General features: G+C 35.8%; 1 protein-coding gene across 1 annotated transcript; it reads right to left on the bottom strand.

The window, feature by feature from the left end:
* Window positions 1-1,244: 1,244 nt before the first annotated feature.
* LOC145604491 (putative bifunctional methylthioribulose-1-phosphate dehydratase/enolase-phosphatase E1 1) lies at window positions 1,245-22,808 on the bottom strand. Its single transcript, XM_081660373.1, has 13 exons — window positions 22,664-22,808; window positions 21,931-22,227; window positions 21,223-21,359; window positions 20,577-20,672; window positions 17,270-17,389; window positions 16,918-17,007; window positions 12,938-13,114; window positions 9,834-9,989; window positions 9,153-9,302; window positions 8,978-9,079; window positions 2,497-2,606; window positions 1,693-1,811; window positions 1,245-1,590 (listed from the first exon to the last, which is right to left on the bottom strand). Exons 2-13 carry the CDS (start codon window positions 22,178-22,180, stop codon window positions 1,499-1,501), a joined length of 1,599 nt encoding a protein of 532 aa, XP_081516499.1. The 5' UTR covers window positions 22,181-22,227; window positions 22,664-22,808; the 3' UTR covers window positions 1,245-1,498.
* Window positions 22,809-24,689: the final 1,881 nt, after the last annotated feature.

The following is a 24,689-nucleotide window of genomic DNA, read 5'->3' as shown; positions in this document are numbered from 1 at the left end:
ATAAGATTTTTGAAACAAAATTAGATTTACTAAACAGAGCCTAAATAGTTGGTGTTGAATTTTTTTTTTAAATTTCTCAAAACCTTGTGTTATTTATCTATATCAATATGTTTCAAGTTGAAGGGCTATTATTGGGTCAATTTGTAATTTAATAATTACCACCTTATCAAATACAAAGTATATTTTGTACTCCCTCCATGTTTTTTTAAGTGTTACAGTTTGACCGGCACGTAGTTTTAGGTAATTTAATTGACTTAAATAAAATAAGAGGCAAGTGGGGTAGTTGGAGTATTAAAAAATTGTAAAAGAAAGATAGTAGGGTTATTAATTTATTGAAAAGGAATGAATGTGAGAGGAAAGATATAATTAAAAAAGTAGTAGGGGGTTTGGGTGGAAACCATGAGAGGAGAGAGATATAATATTTTAATGTAGCTTTTTGCCAAAAAAAAGAAAGTATAACACTTAAAAAAATTACGGCTGGAAATAGAAAGTGTAACACTTAAAAAAAAACACGGTGGGAGTATAAAAAAGAGTAAATTTTAAATCAGATTTCAGATAGATCTAAAGTCCAAACTAACAAATTTAAATTCGAAGTGGATCTAATTAGATTTAGATTTTTTACTTTTTTTTATTTTTAACATTAAGAAGCCCTAATTAGATATACATTTTTTTTTTTTGTTTTGAATAAAAGCCCTAATTAGATATTGATTGAGTTGGAGCAATTTAAAGTGAATTGGTAAAATCCTAATCCACTATGTATGATTTTTTTTATTAAAAAAAAAAAATTTAGTACTAAAAAAATTCAAACAAATGATTAAACAAGGACCATAGCACAATGTCCGTAAAAGATGATATAAAGACATCAAAATTTTCAAACCAAATGATTAGGAAACAATACAATCATTATGTATTTTGACATTGAGATTTCCCTCTAACTATACTCAAAAATTACAAAATAAACGAAAGAATTAAAAGGACAGTTTCCCTCTTGCAGAAGGTACATCATCCACCGAGTTAATTTATGTTATTGGACCCACAGTTGTCACCATTATTTGGCTGTGGAAATCAATGCAAATAAGAAAGCAAATAAAACTATGATTAGCAAGCAACGCAAATGCAATCATGATGTACTTTGACAAGGCTCAAATTTTGTCAAAAAAGATGGATATAGTGACTGTATTTTGACATCTAACGCTTTACGTACACCCAAGTGAATAATAGACACGATATCCAAGTGAATAATAGACACAATACAAACTATGGGTGATGATTTCTCTTATTATTCTGAATTCAGAAGCAAAGCAAATAATCCATATTCTTTAACAGATTGGTGTGTAATATACCATGTTTTTTAATACTTTCGAGGTTCATTCCAAAAATAACTGCTTAAACCAGCTTCCAATTATTTCAAATATACATCTTATTGATACATTCAAGATTAGCAGTATACTATTGTAAGTCATAGAAAGATTACAGAAGCTAGATTACAGAAGATGTATTATATTTCTGAAAAGGAATTCACTGTCTTGAATCCATGATTCTCTGGAAGAGGTCCATTTCCAGGCCGCACTGAAATTATAACTTCAAGACCTGAGATGATAGAATTGAACCGAAGGAAAGATCAGATATGCAGCTAACCAGGAGGAAAAGAACATAATAAAAATTTTAGAACCGCAAACTACAAGCAGTTACCAGCTTCCTTTGCTGCCGTGGCTTCCTGATAGACGTCTGTTACAAATAAAATCTCTGATGGGTCATCTACCCCCATTGAGTTGAAGATCTCAACATAACTTCGCGTCTCTCTCTTGTTCCTGTGAAATAAAGAACACAACTCAATAACGGATATGCTATTGCTGCGTGAGAGATACTTGGACCAATTCACTAAAAAATCTCCTGCATCTAACAATGAGTTAATGACCCCTCAATCCACTAGTTTCTTCAAAATAATTGAAATCAACAATAAGGCTTAACATTTGTAAATGCTTACTCACATGGGTGATAAATGATAATGTTCTAATAAAACACCGCTGCTTCAAACGTTGCTAAAGGAAATTATATTGAAAATGTCAAGGACGATTAATAATTCTGTTAGCACATCATGATATTATTTGAACAGTGAATTTTTTATTTTATTTTATTTTTTTTTTTTTTTTCCTTTTGAAAAATTTGGCTTAGTGTATACACAGCGACATTCTCTAAGCAGTGAAGCATGATAAGATTTATTGATTAAGGTGAAGGTCATTTATCAGCCATATTAATTCAAACAATTTCCACTTGGTGCTTGAAGGCTTGGTCCCAAATGGTTTACCCGCAAATAGTTACTTAGCAAATATCGCAGGTAGCTTGATCCATTGAAGGAGCAGTGGAGCACTTATGCAAGTGCTGCAATATCATTGTGGCCTATTACTGCTATATGATTTACTGAGAATTAATTTACAAATCAATTGTAAGCTTTGCATAATGAGTTTAAAGTGTTCCATAGAAATTAGCACGTACCCAACTGCGGTATCAAAAAATCCACATAAATATTTCCTAAGATCTCCATATTTGGTGTTTCCAAATATAAGCCTTTGCGCGAGCCTGCTGCCACTGGAATAGATATAAACCTAAAGAATAAGAACACAAAAATTTAGTCAACCAACAAAATACCACCAGGAACCCTAATCTAATTTTACTTGTGGATGGCTATTGTCTGACATTAATAGTTATTTAACAAATTTAAAGTGTTTGTAGTATTTAGCCAAGCCCACAAGGCCACAATTAACTGAAAAAAAAAAATAAAAAAACAAAAAACAAAAAACAAAAACAATTACAATTACAATTACAAACATAAAACTTACAAATAACCACAAGTTTTTAAGTAATGCAGAGCAGTAGAACCACCAAGACTGTTTGATTTTACAAGCTCTTTCCCCTCTCCAACACTACTAATACACAGCAAACATCACCCAGCATGAATCCTTGACAACAATGGTGTACATGGATATACTATGCAGATTTACTTTGCATATCCAAGAAAAGTATCCTTGTCTTCACCTCTTAATTTTAAATGAAATTGTCTAATAGGCAACACTCAGGGTTCCGATAACATGATATTTATCCACTGGAGACTATTTCCAGGACCTTCTCAGTTGCCTTTCTTTATAAAGCTGTGTTTAGTTCAAAAGTAAAAGAAAAATCCAATGGATTTTATATTCAATGAAATTTAAATTTTAAGCTTCATTTTCCTACATGAAGAAAATAGAGAGAAAAAAGAAAATAAATAATAGAGGAAGAGGAGGGAAGTGAAGAAGGTGCAGAAGGATAGGGAGGATAATGTGTCACTCCCGCTTTAAGATACGAAAATATTTTCTAGCCTTAGGGAATTTTTTTTTTTCATTTTTAATCTAAAGAAATACTACTTTCACCCTTATAAACCAAGCAGAAGAAAAATGGCAAACCCAATTTTCCTGGAAAATGATTTCTGCCCAATCAAACACAGCCCTAATGTTAATGTATACTTTCTAAATATCAAATTTTTATAATTTTTACTTGCTGGTAATTAAATATGTCAATGGCTGAAGTCATGCATTGGAAGTGTGAAAGTAGAAACGTTGCAACTAAATAAAATCGGAGGAAGTACAACATTAGTATTGCTTAATTTTAAGAATTACAAGAAAATTTTTGGTTTTAACATGCACTTGCAAACCTATTCATTCCTTTGGGTTTAAGCAAACTTTCCTATGCCAAAACAACATTAGACTAGAGTAAGCCAAAATCCCGATGCGCCAGGCCCCTGCGCGGCCGCGCAGCCATCGAGCGTGGGCGCGCCACCCCCCTGCGCGGCCGCTCACCCCTATGTACAGTGCCTCTTATTCTTCTTTCCCCCTTTTCTTTTCTCATTTCTCTATCTTCTCCTATTACTTTCGATCCCCATCTCCCTCATCCTCATCAAAACCGCACCCCCCTTCTCCCTTGCTCATCAAATTCACCACAATTTCAATCAAATTTTCACTCCAAATTCATCAAATCTTCCTAAATTTTATTCATTCTCATCAAATTCATACTACTTTTCTCAAATTCAACCTCCAATCTCTCTCCTCCATAGTTGGGTAAAAATTGGGGTTTTTCATTTTGGAGGAAATTGGTGGCCATAAGGTGTTCAATCTTGCTTCTTATATGGTATAATCATCCTCTCTTACTCTTAATTGCTTAATTATATCATATAATTGCAAGTTTTAGATTGTTCATGATTTTGAATAGTAGCAGTATCATTTTTGGTGATTTTGATGATGGATTTTGATTTTTGGATGATTATTTGTGTTGTTTGTTGGTTGATTTTACCTCACATTGTATTGTTTGTTGTTTTTGTAGCAATGTTGAGCTAAATTGTTGAGAATTGTGGAATTTGGATTTTGGTAGCGTTGGTAGTATGGTTGCGGCTTGTTAAGTGTTGGTTGTAGTTATCTTTGTGATTAGTATTTGTGTGGAAGCAATTGTTGGATTAATTGGTGTTGATTGGTAGTATTGGAAAGGAGTTTTTGATTGTTGCAATTAGAAGTGTATTGGTTGGTGATATTGCGGTTTTTGTGGTATCTTTTGATCGATTCTTAAACTCTTATCTTTGAAGATCACCACGTCTAAGAACATCAAAAACATCTTCAAGAAACGCAAAACCACCATTACCATCGATGAACCTACTCCAAATACATCTACCTCCCAAACACGTCAACCTACTCCCATTCCCAAATTAAAAACCCATGATCCAATCCAAAAAGCGAGATACAAAAAATTGAAAGATACCGTTCCCTTAAGCCTACTCGCCACTATTTCCAACACGACATGGCCAAGTTGGGTATTGATGAGGATCTCAGGGAGTTACTAACCTCCGAATGGGTTCATTCATAAGCCGTAGCTACCAGCCTACCACACATATGTTCAACCTACACTTGAGTTCTTTGCTACAGTGGAACTAGTTACCATTGAAGATTTTATGGTTGGCTACTCGAGGGGAGCACCGTGGTCGGTTAAACTTGGGGTACACTTTTGCTACTTATTGTGTGGGTTTATAAGACCGGGATACCGAAGAAATTCCATGTGGTGGCATGGTTACAAGGCTCTTGACCAATCTTCACCTTGATCAAAATTTGCCATATTGTACTTCGGTGGGAGAAGCTGATACTATCTACCACCATATCAAGCAACTTGGGGTCTTGGGCAAATTCAATTTTTAGCGAAGAACAATGAGGATGAGGTATATGATTGGCTAAGGAACAATGATCATTGGTGTTATCTTCCTAACCCATCTTTGACTTCGCTCCACTGGTTGGATGCTCCCAATGTTTGGCATATCCCCAAGAGTAACCGCCGCCCCTATTTTGACACCGATGAGGAGTCGGATGAAGAAGAAGAAGAAAAGCCGCCACAACAACAACCTCAACATCATCATCAACAACAACAAGAACCGCAACAACATCATGATCAACATCACCAATTTGCTAGCCCGGACTTGGATGCCCTTAGTGCTCAAATGAGGGGCATGCAAGTAAGATTAGAGGGCATGTATGATCAAGATTTCGAGACCCTTTACACTCAAATGAAGGGCATTTCGGAGATGTAACAAGGTATGTTTCTTCAACAACAACAAGTTTATGATGCGAGAGTTAACCGGGGGGACTTCATTCCTCCGGTTAACTACCCATATTTTCCGCCCCAACAAGGTCCACTACCTTCTTATGGGCATCCATATTGGCAAGGACCCCCCGGGGTCCATTACCGAGCCACGCTCATTCCCGGATGAGAATGGTTACTACGATTACCGTGATCCCGGAGGATGTGATTATAGGGGTGATCCTAACTACCCCTTTGTACACCCCCGCCACCCGAAGCGCTCGAATTGCCCGAGCGATTTACACCTCTTGCCCCTTGGCAACAAGAAAATTTCAAGTGGCATTACGGTTTCACCCTTTGCTCTAGACTTGACTGATTTTCCTTAGGTGTACCTCTTCTCTATGATGTATGAGACTTATGATCTTTTGTTGGAAACCTCTGATCTTAATCTTCTTTTGTAATATGTATATTCGGCTTTGACTTTGCTTTGTGGATGTTATGGGATTCATGTGATCTTCTTTCTGCTATTCTTTGTTGAACACCTGCTTACTACCTAATCATTCACCCTTAAGGGTCAAAAAAAGAAGCCCCAAGTGTATAATTAGTAGCCTTTGCATATTTTATTGTTGCTTAACGAGAGCTAAAACGAGCCTTGTGTTATTTTTATGAGAATTGCATGAATACCCGGGGGTTAAATGAGCCCTTAGTTATAAAACTCGTAATGATAATGTAAATAAGCTAGGGGTTTGAGAATTGTATGGGAGCTGGGTTATTCCAACTTATTATTAATAACGAAAACAATCCTAGGGCTAAAACGAGCCCCAAGTTGCAAGTCATATGAGAGTCGGGCTTTCCAACTCTTTAAAGTTCGGCCAGGACCCTATCTCAAATATTTGAGTATAGGCTAGCATCTTGCCCGAAACATTGGAACAAACTTTGGTCTTAGCGAACCAAAATGCCTTATGTCGGGCATATGGTGCTATGAATGTTGGCTATGCTAATAAGCGATATGAAAGTTTCAAAAATTAAACTAAGTATAAAACGAAAGAAAAAGTGCAACATATAAAGGGCAAGCATCCCAGGGGTTTTTCATTATATTAACATTAATGCAAAAGACATTACAATGATGCATTATATAGAAAAGTTGATTTCCTCGTATCGGCTCTTATTGCCCCTAGGGCGTCATTGTAAGGGAGAGTTCAGACATAGAACCTTCTTAGGTTATCAGCATTCCATGGCCGAGGGAGGTCCTTGCCATTAGGAGTTTGTAAGAGAAAGGTCCCCGGGCAAATCACCTCTTTAATCTTGTAAGGTCCCTCCCAATTTGGGCTTAGGTTTCCCAGCAACCTCGCACTTTCGGAGTACCCAATCACCCTCGGCTAGGGGTCTTGCCTCGACTCTGTTGTTGCAGAAGTGAGTTATTCTTTGCTTGTATGCCATGGAGCGAAGCAAAGCATCTCCTCTTATCTCTGGGAGTAAGTCTAAGGCCAAGGGCTTCAGTTGATCATTTTGGGTGTAGTCGTAGAAAGTGACCCTAGCAGATGGGATTCCAACCTCTACGGGGAGTATAGCATCACTCCCATATACTAAGGCAAAAGGAGTTTGCCCCGTAACTTCTTTGGTGGTGGTACGAATGGACCACAGAATCCCAGGTAAGTCATCCCCCCAAGAGCCTTTCGTAACCTCCAGCATTGTCTTTAACCCCTTCAAGATTGTTTAGTTTGCTGCCTCAGCTTGGCCATCGGCACACGGCCGAAAACCTTGTCTACGGTTGGCCCACTGTTGAATTGTCGGCCATTATATGAGATTAAGATGCGGGGTACCCCGAAGCGGGTGATGATATTCCTCCAGATGAATTTCTGGACTTGTTTGTCGGTGATTGTTACAACTGGCTCGGCCTTAACCCACTCAGTGAAATAATCAACAGCCACTATCAAAAACTTTCTTTGCCCCGAGACCACTGGAATAGGCCCTAGGATGTCCATGCCCCACACTTCTGCTTAAATACTCGTGAGGGCGTTGGCCGGGATATGAGGCACATCAGCAAACAATTGACACCTCACACTTCTTGACAATCTTCATGGCATCATGCCTGGCCAATAGAATCCGGCCCTCAACGCCTTTCCACCCTGACGGCTACCACATGCCCCTTCATGAATTTCTCTAAGTACATAGTTCCCCTCCTCCGGGATAATGCATTTGAGCAACGGGTGAGTGAAAGATTTTTTATAAAGGGTCCCATCATGAAGCACAAACCATTCAGCCCCAAGATGAGAGCTTCATACTCAGCTTCATTGTTTGATGCATGAAAAGCGAATTTGATTGCATATTCAAATTTCTCTCCCTCCGGGAAGGTGATAACTAGCCCAGCCCCACTTCCAGCCTTACTAGACGATCCATCCACATAAAGAGCCCAAGGGGCGGAGGTGTCAATCGGGGTAGGCCTATGGGTGCACTCGGCTATGGCTTGCGCTTTGTACTAAGATGCCCCTAAGGCCCTAAGCCTCAACTCTTGATATTAGGGTCAGAAAGTCGATAAACAAGGAAATATAAATCCTCATGGCACAATGTATTGATGTGGTGCACTGTTGAACCTCTCCTCTTCTCAGTTCTAGCATAGCACAATTTTACCCCTTTGTTCTTTTGTCCAAAATTTCCATAGTAGTTTCATGGGTTTACTCATTTTTGTGGTTATCTAGGATATTAAAATATCTTCACCCTATTTATCTAATTTCTTATAAAAGTTTCTAGTAGAGTAAGACTTTTCCTTTATTTCCTTTCCTTATTCCTTAGGATGGGACCAAATCAATCTATTGGAGGCCTTGCATTATTAGGGTAGGAATTTTTAAGTCTCATCATATTTAAAGATTATTATGTATGAGATCCGTCACATGAGTTTAATTTCTTTCTTCACCTAATTTCTTCTTTGCTTTCCTCTTATCCTACTCTCTTACAATTCCCTATCCTTTTCTACTTACCCTATTTTACATCACTGCCAAAGATTACATCATCAGTGATTCAGTGCAGAGAAGAAAGAGAAAAGAAGCTAACAAATTACCAAAAAACTTTTAATTTTTTATATGCTAGAACTCAATGTACATACAAGAGCAAACAAGTGTATCAACATTCAACCCAACAATTGTATAATACCAATTTTCAGCAACCAGCTTATCAATCCTTTTACAGAAGGTTCCACCCCCCACCCCCCCACCCCCTCTCCTTAAAAGAACAAAAAAGTGAAAGATAACCTAGCATACTCATCAAGGAACTCCATTTAACTTATGTAGAAAAAACCATATAAACAATCCACATTGCAACAGATTATACAGTGAATTGACATAGAATAGATATAGCAAGAAATTAAAAAGAACAAATAGTAAAAACTAACCTTTATGCCTGAAGAGTGCCACCTCTCAAGAGCTTCTGGTACATCCTCAAAGACTACACCCTCAAGTTCGTTATTCTGGAATCCAGTTCTCCATATGTGACCCTGTGAGAAAATTAGTTTTCAGGATTTAGACAAAAGATAGGTTCTTTATGCATCTCTGTGATTTTAAATTCACCTGCAGCTGCTTTAATGCAGTAATTTTCCTATCAGCTTTGATCATAGCTCCAACGTTGGCAACCAAAGCAGCAATAACCTCCTCTTTACCCTCATCATCAGAAGGGATTGGAACAGCACCAACAACTCCAGCTTTAAGATCTTCTTCAACCTACAAAAATAATGCTCATTTCAGAAACAATTTTGTGAGCTAGCAAGCAGCATCTGAACTGTTAAACAATGCTGCAGAGTACAGATGTTCACAAGATCATTACAACCCCAGGCGACAAGACATATTTGATATCAGACCCTAACTTAGAAGCACGTATAATTGTAATTTAGTGAGCCATGATGTTTGTGGACTTTCTTGGACACCAACACTTACCCGAGACTCCTCAGACATATATGACACACTGAATCGCAGAAATTCATGTTCTGGGGGGGAAAAATAAGCTACCGTTATCATATCTCCTTTATAACAATAGTAAATTGGTTTACACTGAAGGCATAAGAAAGCAGACAAAAATTTAATCTGAAGAAGCATATTTGAAAGTAAAACATGCAGGGAAATATATACCAAACCCTAAGCCAAGACATGAAATCATGAATCCTCACTACCAACAGCTGGGAGATCAGAAAAGGCCTTTAATGTAGCTAATGAAACAGTATCATCATAAATTCAAAAAAGAAAACATGATCTTACTTGACCACGCAGTAGCTTAATATCATCTTGAGTTTCTGGAGAATCATATGTAGAGCTCAAATGTCTTCCAACATTATCACGAGCAAATGGGAAAAGAACGTCAGTAACAAAAGATATAGGGGTTGTGGTTCCTTCAATGTCAAGAACAATGCAGCGCTGCACAATGATATAAAACAAGGAAATTAAGATAAAGTAGTTTGACTAACAAACCTACGACTTTAAGCACTCCCTCTATTTTACACATCAATAGCACATGTTTTTGATAACTTCCAACAAAAGGATTTTTGATGATATATCGAAACTAACACTTCCCTTTTAAGTGCCTACTCATAACACCCTTCCACCTCTTTTACCAACTTGATTAGATGAAGCCTCTTTAGTGACAACCAGACAAGTAATACAAAATCTTTACATGCTAAGATCATGTCAGTTGTTACCTCAGTGTGGACACTGGATTCATATGATCAAGCAAGTTGTCAAAAAACAAAAAAAAAAGTATAGAACAAAATCTAGACCCTGGGTGCAGGGGGTTAAGGTGGGTGACCAAGTTAAAAAAAGGTTATGTATTAATATTGTGGAATGACTAATTCTTGCAAATATTTGTACCCACCATCCACAATATCTGTTACACAATAGCTTCTGGGACTAAGGAAAGCTGAAAAAAAAAAAAAAAAAAAAGAGGAGGTGGGGTGTCACGGTCTGACTAGAGCAGGTCTTGGGCGCACTTTGACTGACAAAAAATTGGATCAGGGCATGCTTTGTGGGCACAAGTGAGTCTAAACAACTATGTGGGGCAACTAGCGGACTTTGCAAAGATGGCAAATTGAGAAAAGTGATTTTTTTTTTTTAATTTTTTTTTAAATTACAAAAGCTCCCGAGAAAAAGGTCAAATAGACTCAACACTAAAGTCTGATAAAAGCTTGACACAGTGCGAAACTGATTAATTACAAGTTAATACCTCTACAAAGAGGCTTAATGGCTAATAATAAGTTTCTCCCAGCACACGCTATCAGTTGCATAAGGTCAATACAATTTTACATTTACAATACTTGAAATAGGCGACATCCAAGGGTCCACATACAAAAAGTACCCAACACACATGGTTAATAGGCCAGCAAAACATAATAATAAAAAAAAGTCAACACAAAGGACAATAGGGTTATGGGCAGTTGATGAAAAACAAGTATTGTCACTGGCCACCATATCTACAGAGCAGGGGACAGTTCATGATAAACCAACAGAGACAATACTGTTTCATTACTTCCACTGCCAACCTGAACCAATGTGTAAAAAAGGTCAAGGCGCACCAAGGCATTTCAGAGTTCCTTGCGCCTAAGGCATGCCTCCTCTGTGACTCATTGAAATGAAGCGCATATAATAAACAATAAAAAAAAATTGTGGAAAACCAATGTGCCTTACGCCTCATCAAAATCGCATCACCTAGACCACAAAAGCCGCATGACCCCTAATGCTTGTGCCTCAGCACCTAGGTGTGCCGTTTCAAACACTGATCCCAACTACTAATTTCTAAACATGGTCACAGCAAGACTCCATCCTTTACTTCCACCGTCAACGTCACCATCACCATCAACGTCACCAACTAACCACCTCCACTACCCTTTTGCCACCATGTTCACCCCATTGTTGCCATTGCTGACAGTTGACAAATATGGCATTGCCACACCAATGCTTCCTTACCTCTCTTAAATTATGGAAACATGGCCTCCACCTGGAAAACCAACATATGCCACCGCTGTTACCCCATCCCTCCCCCAAAACTTGTTTCCTATAGTCAATGTTTGGATCATTAAGTTTCAAATCTGACAATAAGGCCTCTAGGGGAGCCCACTTTCAAAATAACCAAGGTCTGGGGTTCCCATACCCTAGGAGTAGGTGGATTTAAACCAAACTTTGGCATAAAAATAAGGAACCTAAATTCCTGCTGACTTCTAATAATCACTATCACCACTGCAGGACCACAACCACCTGCTTGAAAGCGCCTACAGTAACCCTTTGGTGTACAGCCAGAACCACTGCCAAAAGCCAGTGCTTTTGCTTTCATGCCACCACGAAAAAGAAGTCTTGATGATCCGTTGCCTTCAAAAACCCTTAGTATCACCCCCATGTCGCTGACTCTCTCTTCCCTGGGTCATACCACTGTTGTCTCCACCTCTCTATTCCCTCTTTGCATAAATCCAAAACATAGAAAGACTATTGTTGTTTTACCGTGCAGACCATCACTATCACAATAACACTAAATTGGATAATCACCAGTGTCTAACAACTACAACTGTATGAAGAGGATGTAGAAATTGCTGAAGAAACCACTTAAAGCACAAACAATGATTAGATAGTTCCCAACATTCCTCAATGATGTCCCAAACAGAAATTGGAATGAAGAGCTAAAAAGAACCCTCATAACAAAGTCAAATTTAAAACCCTTACCGCTCAATTACCAAATTTGTAGTATGTTTGAGTCGAAAATACAAGCATGCAGATCAGCAGATACATTACCTTATGAGGGATTACAACATTACATACAATGTGGTATTACATACAGAGATTACAGATTATATATAGTGTAATTCTTTAAGTAAATGGTAAAAGCTATTTTACTATACCAGGGAAAGCAAAATTAGAATAGTACACTTAGTTATGGGAAAACAGTTGGGGAAGGGGGGGGGCGAAAAGTCATTCCAATTCTAAGTGTAGGAATTCTTGGTTAAACCCTAACATGCAAAAAGTGGAAAGTTGGAAACCTATCCAAGGTAGACTTTTGCCTTTCCTGTTTCTTATTAGCCATATCTAAGTCCATGGTTAAGGGGTTCATCACTTTGGAGACTACAAGATCGCAACCCTAAGGATGGGACATTAGGAAATTTTGTATGATCACAGGAAATCTACTATGTGATACTCATGGGTATAGAAGAATTTGGTAACCTGCAGTCCTAGAACAGACCTCAGAGAGTAATAGCAATTGCATATCCATCATAACTATCAAGGGATCAAGTCAAGACAGAACTTGATGCAGTTAGATCCAAAAAATAATATATCAATGGACCACAGTACCAATTTCTCTCAATGGAAAAGATAAAGTAACTTACTGGCTTTGGCTCCCCAGGGTTCAACCCAGAAGTCCCAGCCTTAGCAGATACAGCTCTTTCACCACTTCTGAAATCTCCTTGAATCCTCTTAATAGGACCATGGGTAGGAGTAGACCAGTCCATACCCATTTGATTGAGTTTGATAGCAGCATCAAATAGATAGTGGTAACATTCAGCCTAAAAAATCACAATTCAAAAAAATTTAGGAAACAGAAAAGGATCAATAACATCTGTAAAATATAGGAAGGTAATAAACAATTAATTATCCTCCCAAGGGCAACCAACAAGAGGAGTAGTAATTGAACAACTGAATACAAAATTACAAAGTCATGTGCACATGCTTATTATTTTATTAATATTATATGGCCTTCTACATTAGCAAGGAAAAACATATATAAAGTTTATTGTGTTTTTCAATTGTTGTAAGTTGCAACCAATAAAAATTTAAATTCTACACCCAAAATATGGATCACTTATAGTCGCAGCAATAAACATGAGACCTCTGCAAGTAGAATCTACTAGTGCCCATGGTCAACTTGACAAGATTATATTGGGATATGAAATATTTAACACGACAAAAGTACATGAAGATAAAGCTTAGACTAATAACTGTCAAACTTCAAGCGTCAGCAAGCTTGGAAAACCTCAGAACTGGATCAGACATTAAGTTCATGCCGAATTGACTAAAATCACTCAGCTAACATATATCAGATATCCAAATCACAAACAATCCACAAGTACTGATGTAAGGATGAATTGCAGTTTATAAATTTTCAAATCAAAGGTTGCTCTGCATGGCTACATATGTAAATTCCTGCAATAATATGGTCATCACTGCAAGAAAATTACATCATTGGCAAGAAATAATTATTAAAATGCAAAGAGAAGGATTACAACCAGAGGACAATAAGTCACCAGCACAAAAAAAAAAAAAAAAAAAAAAAAAAAAAAAAAAAACCTGAAAGAACAACATAAATTAAATCCTACTAAACCTTCCCCAATACCACAATCGTCGAGATTAATGTCAAAGATATATTTTCCAGCTCCCTATTCTTTATATTTGAGTTAAGTATGTAGGAGGGACTAAACTTTGGGGAAAGTTGCAAACAAGGGACTGAACGGGATTGTAGTTGGTCAGAGGTCACTTTTCTGATTGAAACTTGCTACAACCGGTTAATTCAAGTTTATGACTTAAAAATAAAGATTCCATTTTTGTACAGGAATTTCTTCAACCTTCTGACAAACTTCTACCCACTCATCTGCCATTAGAGGACTGAAAAGAAGAAATCTTCCTACCACAATTGCTAGCAAATTGCCCAAAAAACCCAATATATCAGAGTACTACTTAAAATAACATTAAGTGAGATGATTTTCCACCACATTACAGAATCCAAAACGAAAAAGTATCAGGGAAAAGTTTAAAAGATATGCAAAATAGAAATCTAACTCTACTAATTATTTTCTACTCTTCAAAATCAATAATAATGACTTCAAAATCACCGATTATTTTCTTTCTCTTCCCCAAAAATTCAAATGGGAAAAAAAATGCTAATCAATCTTGTAACTCGGTTTTTTCTCCCAAATTGCATTCCTAGCCTAAAGCAGATCTCTCCCTTTCAACGTTCTTCCAACCCCTTCATGCACTTAAAATAACGCAATCCGCGTCCTCACTATATACTCATGCGGTGGCACCCACTCGTCGCTGGCACCCAGTTGTCTTCTTATCGTTGTCGTTTGCCATTAATTAACAGAGAAAAAGAGAAATTTGATGGTTTTTAAGTTCTTTTGGAGTAATAATGGAGGTCAGGGAGTACTAGATGAGTGAGAAACAAATTATTGTGATAAATTGGCAAGAGTTATGGCAAACCATGAAACTTAACAACGGAGTTTAAGCTGTAGTTTTCATAAACTAAACCTCTGAAATAAATGTACTATGACATGACATCAGTATTTAAAAACAAAAACAAAAAAACAAAACAAAAAAACAAAACAAAAACAAACAAAGTTGACAACCGGTTATGCCTGAAAACTGGTTTCAGTCCCCTAGTTGCTACCAATGAAAGTTCAGTCCCCAATCCGCAATTTTCCCCAAAATTTGGTCCCCTCCTTTATACTTAACTCAATGATAGTTCCAAGCATAAGCTTTTGATTAGATATTACCCTTTCCATTAATAGCAGCCTAGTGGGAGTCACTAAGGATTATTAAAGTTAGGAGGTAACTACTCTTTCCTCCTGCCAGTCAAATTGACCACTGGATGCTGGACAACAGCATTTAAAATAAATCTGCACTACCTGCAAAACCAACAATGATATATCTATTTGTCGGTTTTGCAGGTAGTGTGTTTCTTCAACATATAATATACTCTGGAGCTAATTGTTGTGTTTGAAATCTAATTGTTGGTTTTGCAGAGCCAGAGCTCATTACATAATAGTAGCCACTCCCCGAGACAATGTTCCACCATATTTTACTCCACACTTAGCTGCGAAGAGTAATATAATTAGTTGCACTAGATCAAACAGGATATACATGGTGAAAGCATAGTCAAGCAAGGGTAAGAACATAGACATCCAATCCTTGTCCTACAGTTCACAAAGCATCATTGTATGATTTGTATCCACTTCCTCAATCACCAGTTCATCACTTCAGGTGATGTAAACATGACACCATGAGCATTACTTAACATTATATAAACTCATTCACCTCCAAATGCATGAATTACATGTTTGCATTGAACTCCCTAAAATCTAAGCTGCTGCTGCTGCTGCTAATCAGCAAAAAAGCAGAGGAAGCTACTAACTAGATTTCAAACACATATCGACTTTTTTGGTGGTGACCCATACATGATCTACTTGAATAATAAAACAAAGGAGCACCAGGATCTGCCACAACCTCACCCTTTGCCACTCTAACAAAAGCTGCCCAAAATTCTGGCCATTGATTTCTCCTCAAAGAGAAAGCAAGCTTAAGAAACTTGGCCAAGGAGTACTTTTGACCTTTAACCACAAAACATCCCTACTAAAGCCTCTCTTCTTATGATAAAGGAGGAGCTAAGAGTTTCAAACACCAAACATGCCTTGGAATTTGACACAGTTATCCTATGATATATCTTGTTTTTGACATGAAGGATCCTTTAGTATATCTTTCTTACCTTTATCTCAATAAAAAAAGAATAATTCTCAATGACTAAAATTTTAAGTGCCCCACTCAAGTTGATATACTAATACACAAGGAGAGTAGAAGAGTTCTAGAAAAGGAGATCAACAAACAGAAAGAAAAGAAAAGAGAGAAGGACACAAATAGAGATGGAGAAAGAAGAGAGAGAACACAACTTTTAAAATGTCTGCAGTAGATGGACAAAACATTAATACTAACCTATGTTCAGAAACAGATAAGGATCCATCATGGGTAAAATTCTACTAATTAGACTATGTAAATATATAGGATGATTCCTCAGCTTGCGACTAATTTCTACGTGTCGAAAACATCACATCCTGGAACCCTAACTTCAAACATGGATATTTTGGTTGATCAAAAGATTTAGAGAATAGCAGTCAATACAATTGCATCTAGAACACTAAGCCTTGCAAGCACATAGGAAGATTTTTATGTTTGTTAAGTCCTAATGCTACTACCAAGCTTGTTGAATCGCACACCTCCCTAAAAGACTAAATGATAATATGCACAAAGGCTGACATAGCAATATGAAAACAAACTACTTCCATTCAACAAGCTTTGTTATGTACAGCAAGATCCCATATCATTTAACCTCAAATGGAAAAATGACGCAAAGACACGCAGTAACAATGCATCATAGCAGCAGATGAAGACAATACAAAGAAGTCCACTACAAAGGGGGGTTTCCGTTATCTTTACATGGTAGAAAAAAGTTAATCCACACCAATTTCATATTGGGATAAATGGGACAGTGCTAGAACACAATAACTAATTGATCAATTAGCAAGTTGGCTATAAAATTAACCTGGGTCTTTGCACTTATCCAGGAGTCTCCCCACACATAGATGCCATGATTCCGAACAAGGACAGCAGTAGTTTTGGGATATGCTTCAATCTGTAGAAAATTGAATGGATTAGAAGGCATGTGGAATACTGACAGAGGCTCAAAGCATAACAGAAATTGCAATTTTACAGATCACTCCCTTAATCACCATCTAGAAGCTGTAAAGTAAATATAAGGATAAAGACACAAGTTGATCCCTTTGTCCCACTTTATTTGCTAGCTATAATATTTGTGGATTGCAATGCTACTGTAAGCCAATATCCAAAAGCTAATAGATAAAATGGGTTAAATGGAGCATACAATATAGACTTACAGCTGCTGCAAGAGAGTCTGTGAGATCCCGCTCATGAGCTGAATTTTCTATGATTGGAACTACAAGCTCATCATAATAACCATGCCCTTGAATACCTTTGATCATTTCCATGTGAGTGATCTATCAAAAACCAAGGCAGGCCTTAAAAGAAGCATAAAAACAAATATAAAAATAGGCAACACACAGAAATGAAAGCAAGTACTAATGTTTAATGATAAAGACAGTAGGAAATATTGCCCTGATTGTGGGTCTTTGTAGCAAACTATCCCTCAAACAGCTTGAGTGAACTACCATAAGTTCAATCATAACAAGATGTTCTACTGAACATTTTCCGAATAAATCACTCCTATACAATTATGATATTATACAAAATATTCAAGTAGCCTGGACCAGGTTTCACAACAGAACTTCAGGTATGCAGCAAGGCAGGGATAAAGACTAAAGAGTAAAGAGCTACAACTACGTTCTTTCCCCTATGATTTTTAACAGCTATGAGTACAAACAGAAGGGAATATAAAATGTTTATATAATCTACTATAGGAACTAGGAAGACCAGCAGCTACAGCTATCTAGATATAATCATTACCCACAAACATAGAACAAAAATAATATAAATTGGTATGTTTTGAAAACTGGGCTAACGAGACCTTGCCATCTCATAGTGGGAAAGGGGAGATATGAGGCTCAAACCAAGGAAATGATAGCTCAAATGGGCCAAATTCACACCATATATATGTGAGAAGTACGTCCTTTAAACAATGCGTATTACTTGAAACGATAGTTTAGAGGATTGGATACAGATTAATCGATATGCCGAAAAATGCTATCGATTAACATGCTTAGTGTAATTGGGCTTGCAACTTGATGTAAGCTGGCCCAGAGGTCGCATGATCCTTAGGGTGACCGGCCAAATGGAGAAAACTTGGTCTAGGTTTTCCTTTCTTTCAAATGAAGTTAGTTTAGGAAAGAATCAAGGGGATTGATTCTATACTACATATTGCCACATGAATTTTGACCTAACTATTGCGTTCACATTCATTCCACAAAAACGTAACATACGTGTGACAGAAGATAGAGAGGAAAAAAAAAGTTCTTGCTTTGTCAATCTCATCACGTTGTTGGATCGTGTATGCTAGTTAGAGGAGTTCCGTGTGAAGTTCTAGAAGCCTTGTAACCAGATCAAATTAGCTAGGGGAGGCACACTACACATGTATATTAATATACATATCAAGTTCAAAATTAATAGGTGTATAGATAATTTGATTTTTTTTGCAAAGTATATATACATTAAAACCGTAATATTAGCCTTTAAAGAACAATTTTTGGTTTTGTTTGAATATATTTTTATGGTTAAAGGGTTGAATTAGGGGAAAAGACAATTAGAAAGGAAAGAGAAGAATGTTCAAGTGGGATTGTAAATGGCTATATTTTTGAAGGAAATGAAGAAGATAAAAATGACGCTATTTAGTTTGGTGGTTTCATGATGTAGAAATAAATTAAAACGATGAAAAATCTTTGTGTTGGAGGTCAAAAGAGTGCAAATAGAAGAAGATGAGTGCAATCAGAAGAAAAGGCAGTGGTGGGAAACCGCAGGTCAACACTAGGGAAGACATGATCTAACGCTAAAAAAAGTTTGTAAGGTTTCATCTTACAAAAAAAAATTTGTTAATAATGACTATCTCACAAAAAGCTCCCTATAAAAGGTTGTTTCTCAAATATCCTTCAAGATTAAAACCACAAAAAATCATGCCAATTAATATAGTGATAATTTCATAAAAGTTCAAAACATATATAAAAAATTAGACCAAAAATTAATATGTGTAAGATGACTCTTGATACCATTGTTAAGTTTTGATGTACTCCGGCTACTCCCACAGCCCCATAATATAGTTCATGTTTTCCTATTTTGGAGATCCAAAATATTGTTCCTGTTTCTATTTTTGGATAGTATATAAAGACTACTATACCCTCACTTTTATTAACTTTATTCATTGTACTTCCTAAATTACCTTTGAATTTTGCACATGCCTTGTACTTTTTTCCACTTCATCTCTCTAACTTTTGTCTATAATTGTATTTTTCACTTTTATTAATGTACATCATCCACTTTCTCCTCTTATTTCTTAAGAACTATGTTATGGGACGAAAGGAGTATATATATTATGTGAAAAACAACAAAATAGGGATTTATACACACAATAATCATGAACCTAATATAATTAGTAATATATCTTTGTAGTGTGCCTTTCCTTAGCTCCTCTAATGGTTAACAAGATCAATTCGTGGGATGAGAAAGAATATGAACGTGGTCTTATTATGATCTAATTCATGTGGTAATACAGTTTTAGAATCGATTCCCTTGATTATTTCCTAAACTACCCCCACTAAGAAAGGAAAACCTAGACCAAGTCTTCTTTCATTTTTCATCCATTTGGCCAGCCACTCTAAGCATCATAGTAACATACCAACTTTGGGCCAGCTTGTAATGATGTGACAATGTGGCTATGCTCATTTGCTTATAGTTGGCTCAATCCATGCTTGTATGCAGCCTTATAGGGTTATTTTGCATTAAAGCATGCTAATCAATAGTTGTTTATGGCTAAATTCTAAATATATTGATTGCTTAATTAAACTAATAAATTTTTGTCAATATTTGATCCTATAAACTATCATTTAAAAAAAATAACAAAAATTGTTTTAAGGAAATACTTAAACTGTACTTGTCGAAAACCTAACAATATACTTTCTTATGTTATGAATAACAATGTATTTCTGTATATTCTAGGGTATGTTGATAGCATATTTGGTGATTGTGAAATTTTGATTTCTTTGAAAAAGTATCTGTGCTTCACATACTTTACTTTGCTACTTTACATGTTTCAAAACTAATTCTCTTTGACTTTAAAGACCAACTACTTAGAGCTCATGACTTAGAAGAAGAAAAGACCTGTTTCACATCTCAAATGTGTAGAGGAAATTGTGTTACTCCATCCTATCCCCCTAGAGGCTGGAGATCCTAGAAGAAATGTAGCATGAGCATAAAAAGAAATTATTGTGGTTGATTTACATAGTCATGGCCATTATTTACATTCTACCAAAATCAAAGGTAAAATTAATACTAGCAAAGTAGGATGACCTGAGTTATATAACTACACAAATTGATAATATAATTGCCAATCAAACTTCCATTGTTGAAGTCTTTACTTAGCACAAGCAATACTGAAGAAAAAGATAGCAAGAGAACAAGATTCAATAAACATATAAGTGTAGGCAGCAATTTCAACTGATCAATAAGTAAATAACTCACTCGGAACTCTTTTGATGTTGGATCCATCATTGTTACTAGACAACTTTCCATCCCATGGCTGTGTATGACAGCTCCAGCATTACACATCTGGTATGCCTGCAAAAGATGGAGCCTTGATATCATAAATTTAAGTTGATGATCCTCAAAATCCCAAGCAACATTTCACACAGAATATTAAAGTAGAAGAGACGGTCATATTTCAGAAACAACACACAAAGACAACAATACCATTGAAAACTTTGACAATAGAAACTTCTAGGCATCCATATAGTGTTAACTGAACCAATAAGAATATCAGACCACTTAAAAGTGAAAATTCAAATAATCAGACAGAGAATTTGTTAAATCAACCTGATAAATATTTAGACGAGTTGTTGGAATAACAACCAAGAAAAGAAATGATAGCCGTCCTTTGGAATAAATTATGTAAGATCTCTAGTCCCAAATATTACAAGCTCCAAAACAGCAATTACATTTTGTATTTTATGCAGTGTACATAACCAGCTACACAGATAAAATAGAGAAAGCAATCAAACAGGCTTTTGCACAAAACTAGACAAGCAGGAAACCCCATTGAAACTAGAAAAACTGAGCCTTGCAATTCCTCTCCTTGATTGCCAACTCAATGAATCAAGGAAGAGATTACCTTCATGAAAAGAGGACCACAATCAGAACATTTAGGTGGCTTGTTAGGGTAAGGTTTTGGACTTGGTGCAGATACAATGGACCCATCTGAGGAAAGCACATACATATCCTCTGAAAGCATCCTTTCCTTCTGGACTCCTACTCACAAACAAAAGCATCGAAAGCAGCTCAATAAGACTTTTAAACAATAAAAAATAGAAAGGCAACCAAGATGTTATAAGTACCCTAAAATGGCAAAACAAGCACAACTGACCAATTGAAGCACAAAATCACTTTCCAGCAAATCGAAAGCTTGAAGCTTTACCAATCAAACTATAATAAAAAATAATTCCATAACAAAAACTAAAAACACCCTGAAAAAGCAAAGAATACCCACATGATAGAATCACACATATTAATCAACTAAACACTTTAAACTAGGAAAACAATAGATTCCCCACACTATAAACCACACAAATCTAACAAACAAACACTTGCACAACATTAAACATTGAAAGTAATGGATATTCACTAAAAAAAACCCACAATAACTGATATCAATCAAATACATACACCACCCAAAAAAAATTGCCAAAGAGTATCCATAAACCACACAATCTTGATTAATCAAGCACTTGCACAACAAAAAAAATCAAAATCAAAGAGTACCCACATCACAAAACTACACGAATTGATCAATTAAACGGACAAAGCAAGAAAAATAATATACCAGAAGGAGACATAATGATGATTTGTTGGGGTTTAGGGATGGAATCATCATGAACTTTGAGCGTGATGCTGCCACCAGTGCCACCAACCCAACCAAGGAGATAGAATTGACGGCATAGTTCAGTGAGTAAGGCCTTGGCTTCTTGAACTGGCTTGCTCTCAAGATACGCTTGCGTTGTTGTGGAATTCGCCATTTTTAGGCCGTTTCCTGCAACTAATGGTCCTACTGTTGCTGCTGATGCAAATGCCATCAACAATTCTTTCACTTAGCACTTTCCTATAATTGGATTAAACAAATCTGTACATTTGAAAAGCTTTTGATAAGTTGGAAGATTCCATGTACATTTGAAACATATAACTATTTTTTTTTTTTTTTTTTTGAGGGAATGAAACATATAACTATTGTTATAGAATAATTGTACTGTACTTTACATTCTTTATAAAATGGAATAAAACTTTATACTTCCTCCATTTCAAACAAATTACAACACTTAGCAGCCAAAATTAGAATTGATTATCAAATTAAGCTTGCAAATTTACATAAATTTATTCTTGCTTGATTATAATAACACATAACAAAATTCTAGCAACAAAATCGCTGGTTTAACTTTTCATAATAAACTTAGATGAACACTAAATTGACTATAATGCTAATTTAATCAATGGAAATGATAGTGTGGAATTAAACCCTAGATTCTGAAATTGATATCAGATGATTAAGAAAACAATCTTACCAATCAGAAACTGTTTCAGTGAAGAAGGAAAGCTCAGAAGCCGCTTTCAATGAAATGAAATGGAAAATTCAGTGACGAATCAATGGAGAGAGAGAGGGGAGAAGTAAAATAGTTCCACGGAGGAAACACAAATTAAATGCATACTAGGATTTGACGACAAAAGTCAAGCGGTACCGTTCATGCATTAATAGGGTGAGAAAAATGACTCCCTCCGTGTTTTTTTTAAAGTGTTACACTTTAACCGGCCTATAATTTTAGGTAACTTAATTGACTTAAATAAATTTTTTTCTCGTTCTTTTGTACTTGAACTGTGTCAATGCAAAACTTTAGCAATCACTAATTTTATTTCTTAGGATGTGGAGTTGGCTTGATGATAGCACTCCCATCTCGTAACCTCAAGGTTACGGGATCGATCCTTGCCCCCAGCATATGCTGGAATTTCCCCCGCCCCCCGTTGTACCCGCCCTTGTGGCTCATATAAATCAAAAAAAAAAAAAAAAACTAATTTTATTTCTCCATGAATAAAAATTATAAAAGGAGTATTATGATAGTCTTTATTGAAACGAATTTAAAAAGATCTCACATTTATATATTTTTCCTTCTCATTCACAAAAGACGGTCAAAGGAGAGATGATGAATAATGTAAAAGTCGGATCGGATCAAGTAAAAAAGAACGGAGGAAGTAAGAGGATTTTTCAAAGCGAGGGGAAGGGATCTCTTTTCTACAACGGAAAAAGAGGAGCAGATTTGACTCGGCACAACCTAACGATACATCCAATACCTTTGATATGTGCTTAGAAAGCAGGTAAGTGGGGTAGGGTTTTTTTTTTTTATTTTTTTGGAAACAAGGTAAGTGGGGTAATTGGAGTATTAAAAAATTGTAAAGAAAGATAGTGGGGTTAAAAATTTATTAAAATATGATAAGTGTGAGAGGTTATATATAATAAAAAGTAGTAGTGAGTTTAGGTGGGACCATGATAGAAGAGAGACTTAATATTTAAATGTAATTGTTTGTCAAATAAGAAAGTGTAACACTTATTAAAACATGGCCAGATTTGATAAGTGTAGCACTTATTAAAATACGAAGGGAGTAATCGGAATTCAAACCTATCAAGAACCACAAGTTTCGAAACCAGAACCTGTACAAGAGGTTTCGGTTCCGACTTCTGGGTAGTAAATTAAAATAGGAAACCTGTTGCAACAGGTGCCGGTTCAAGTTCTCGATTTTTTGGAACCAGAACCTGTAAGGTATCCTACAACTTAATAAAAGTATTACTTAAGTCCAAATCATTCATGTATCAATTTAAGCCCAATTTTTACTAAATACAATAAAAAAAATTTGTTTAATTGTTATAACTATATGTATTGAAGTAGATTAGCTCCTGTGCGATGCGTGGATATAATAAAAAGTATTTATAATTGTCTACATTTTCAAGTCATATTATCACTCAATATATGTAAAACATCTGTATTAACATAAACAAAACTACAAAAATTAAATAATATAATCAAAAGAAAATTTATGCATAATTTAGTGGACATCGTAATTAGACGGAGTAATTTAATCACATATATACGGGGTTAATATTTGCTTTCCTTAAGATTAGTTACATGTAACTTAAGATAATGTACTACTGTATCAATATTTATTAGCTTTTCCAAAATATAAAAAAAAAGAAAATAAAAAGTTCAGGCGGGAAAAAATTAAAGGATTAGCTGACATGTGTACAATTAGAAAAAAAATGATGTCAATGGTTATTATTTTGATTAATATAAACTAGTTAATGCCCGAGCCATGCTCGGATTTTTCATTTAATATATGGTTGAATTATATCTTTATGCATAATATAGAAAATTAATTTTGTTTGATGATTTTTTTTTAAAGGATGTATGATGATTTAATTAGTCGAATTGGATTTTATCAAAATTAACACACCTTTCGTTTTTATTAAGTCAAAATTGAATATGGGATTTTAAATGCTAAGATACAATTTGTTAACTTATTTTCTACCTTGTAAAACTAACA

The sequence above is a fragment of the Chenopodium album genome, chromosome 22 (genome assembly GCF_948465745.1).
Source record: "Chenopodium album chromosome 22, dcCheAlbu1.1, whole genome shotgun sequence".
In the NCBI taxonomy this organism is placed as follows: domain Eukaryota; kingdom Viridiplantae; phylum Streptophyta; class Magnoliopsida; order Caryophyllales; family Amaranthaceae; genus Chenopodium; species Chenopodium album.
Note: the sequence above shows the minus strand (reverse complement) of the source record. Positions and strands in the feature narration are given on the sequence as shown.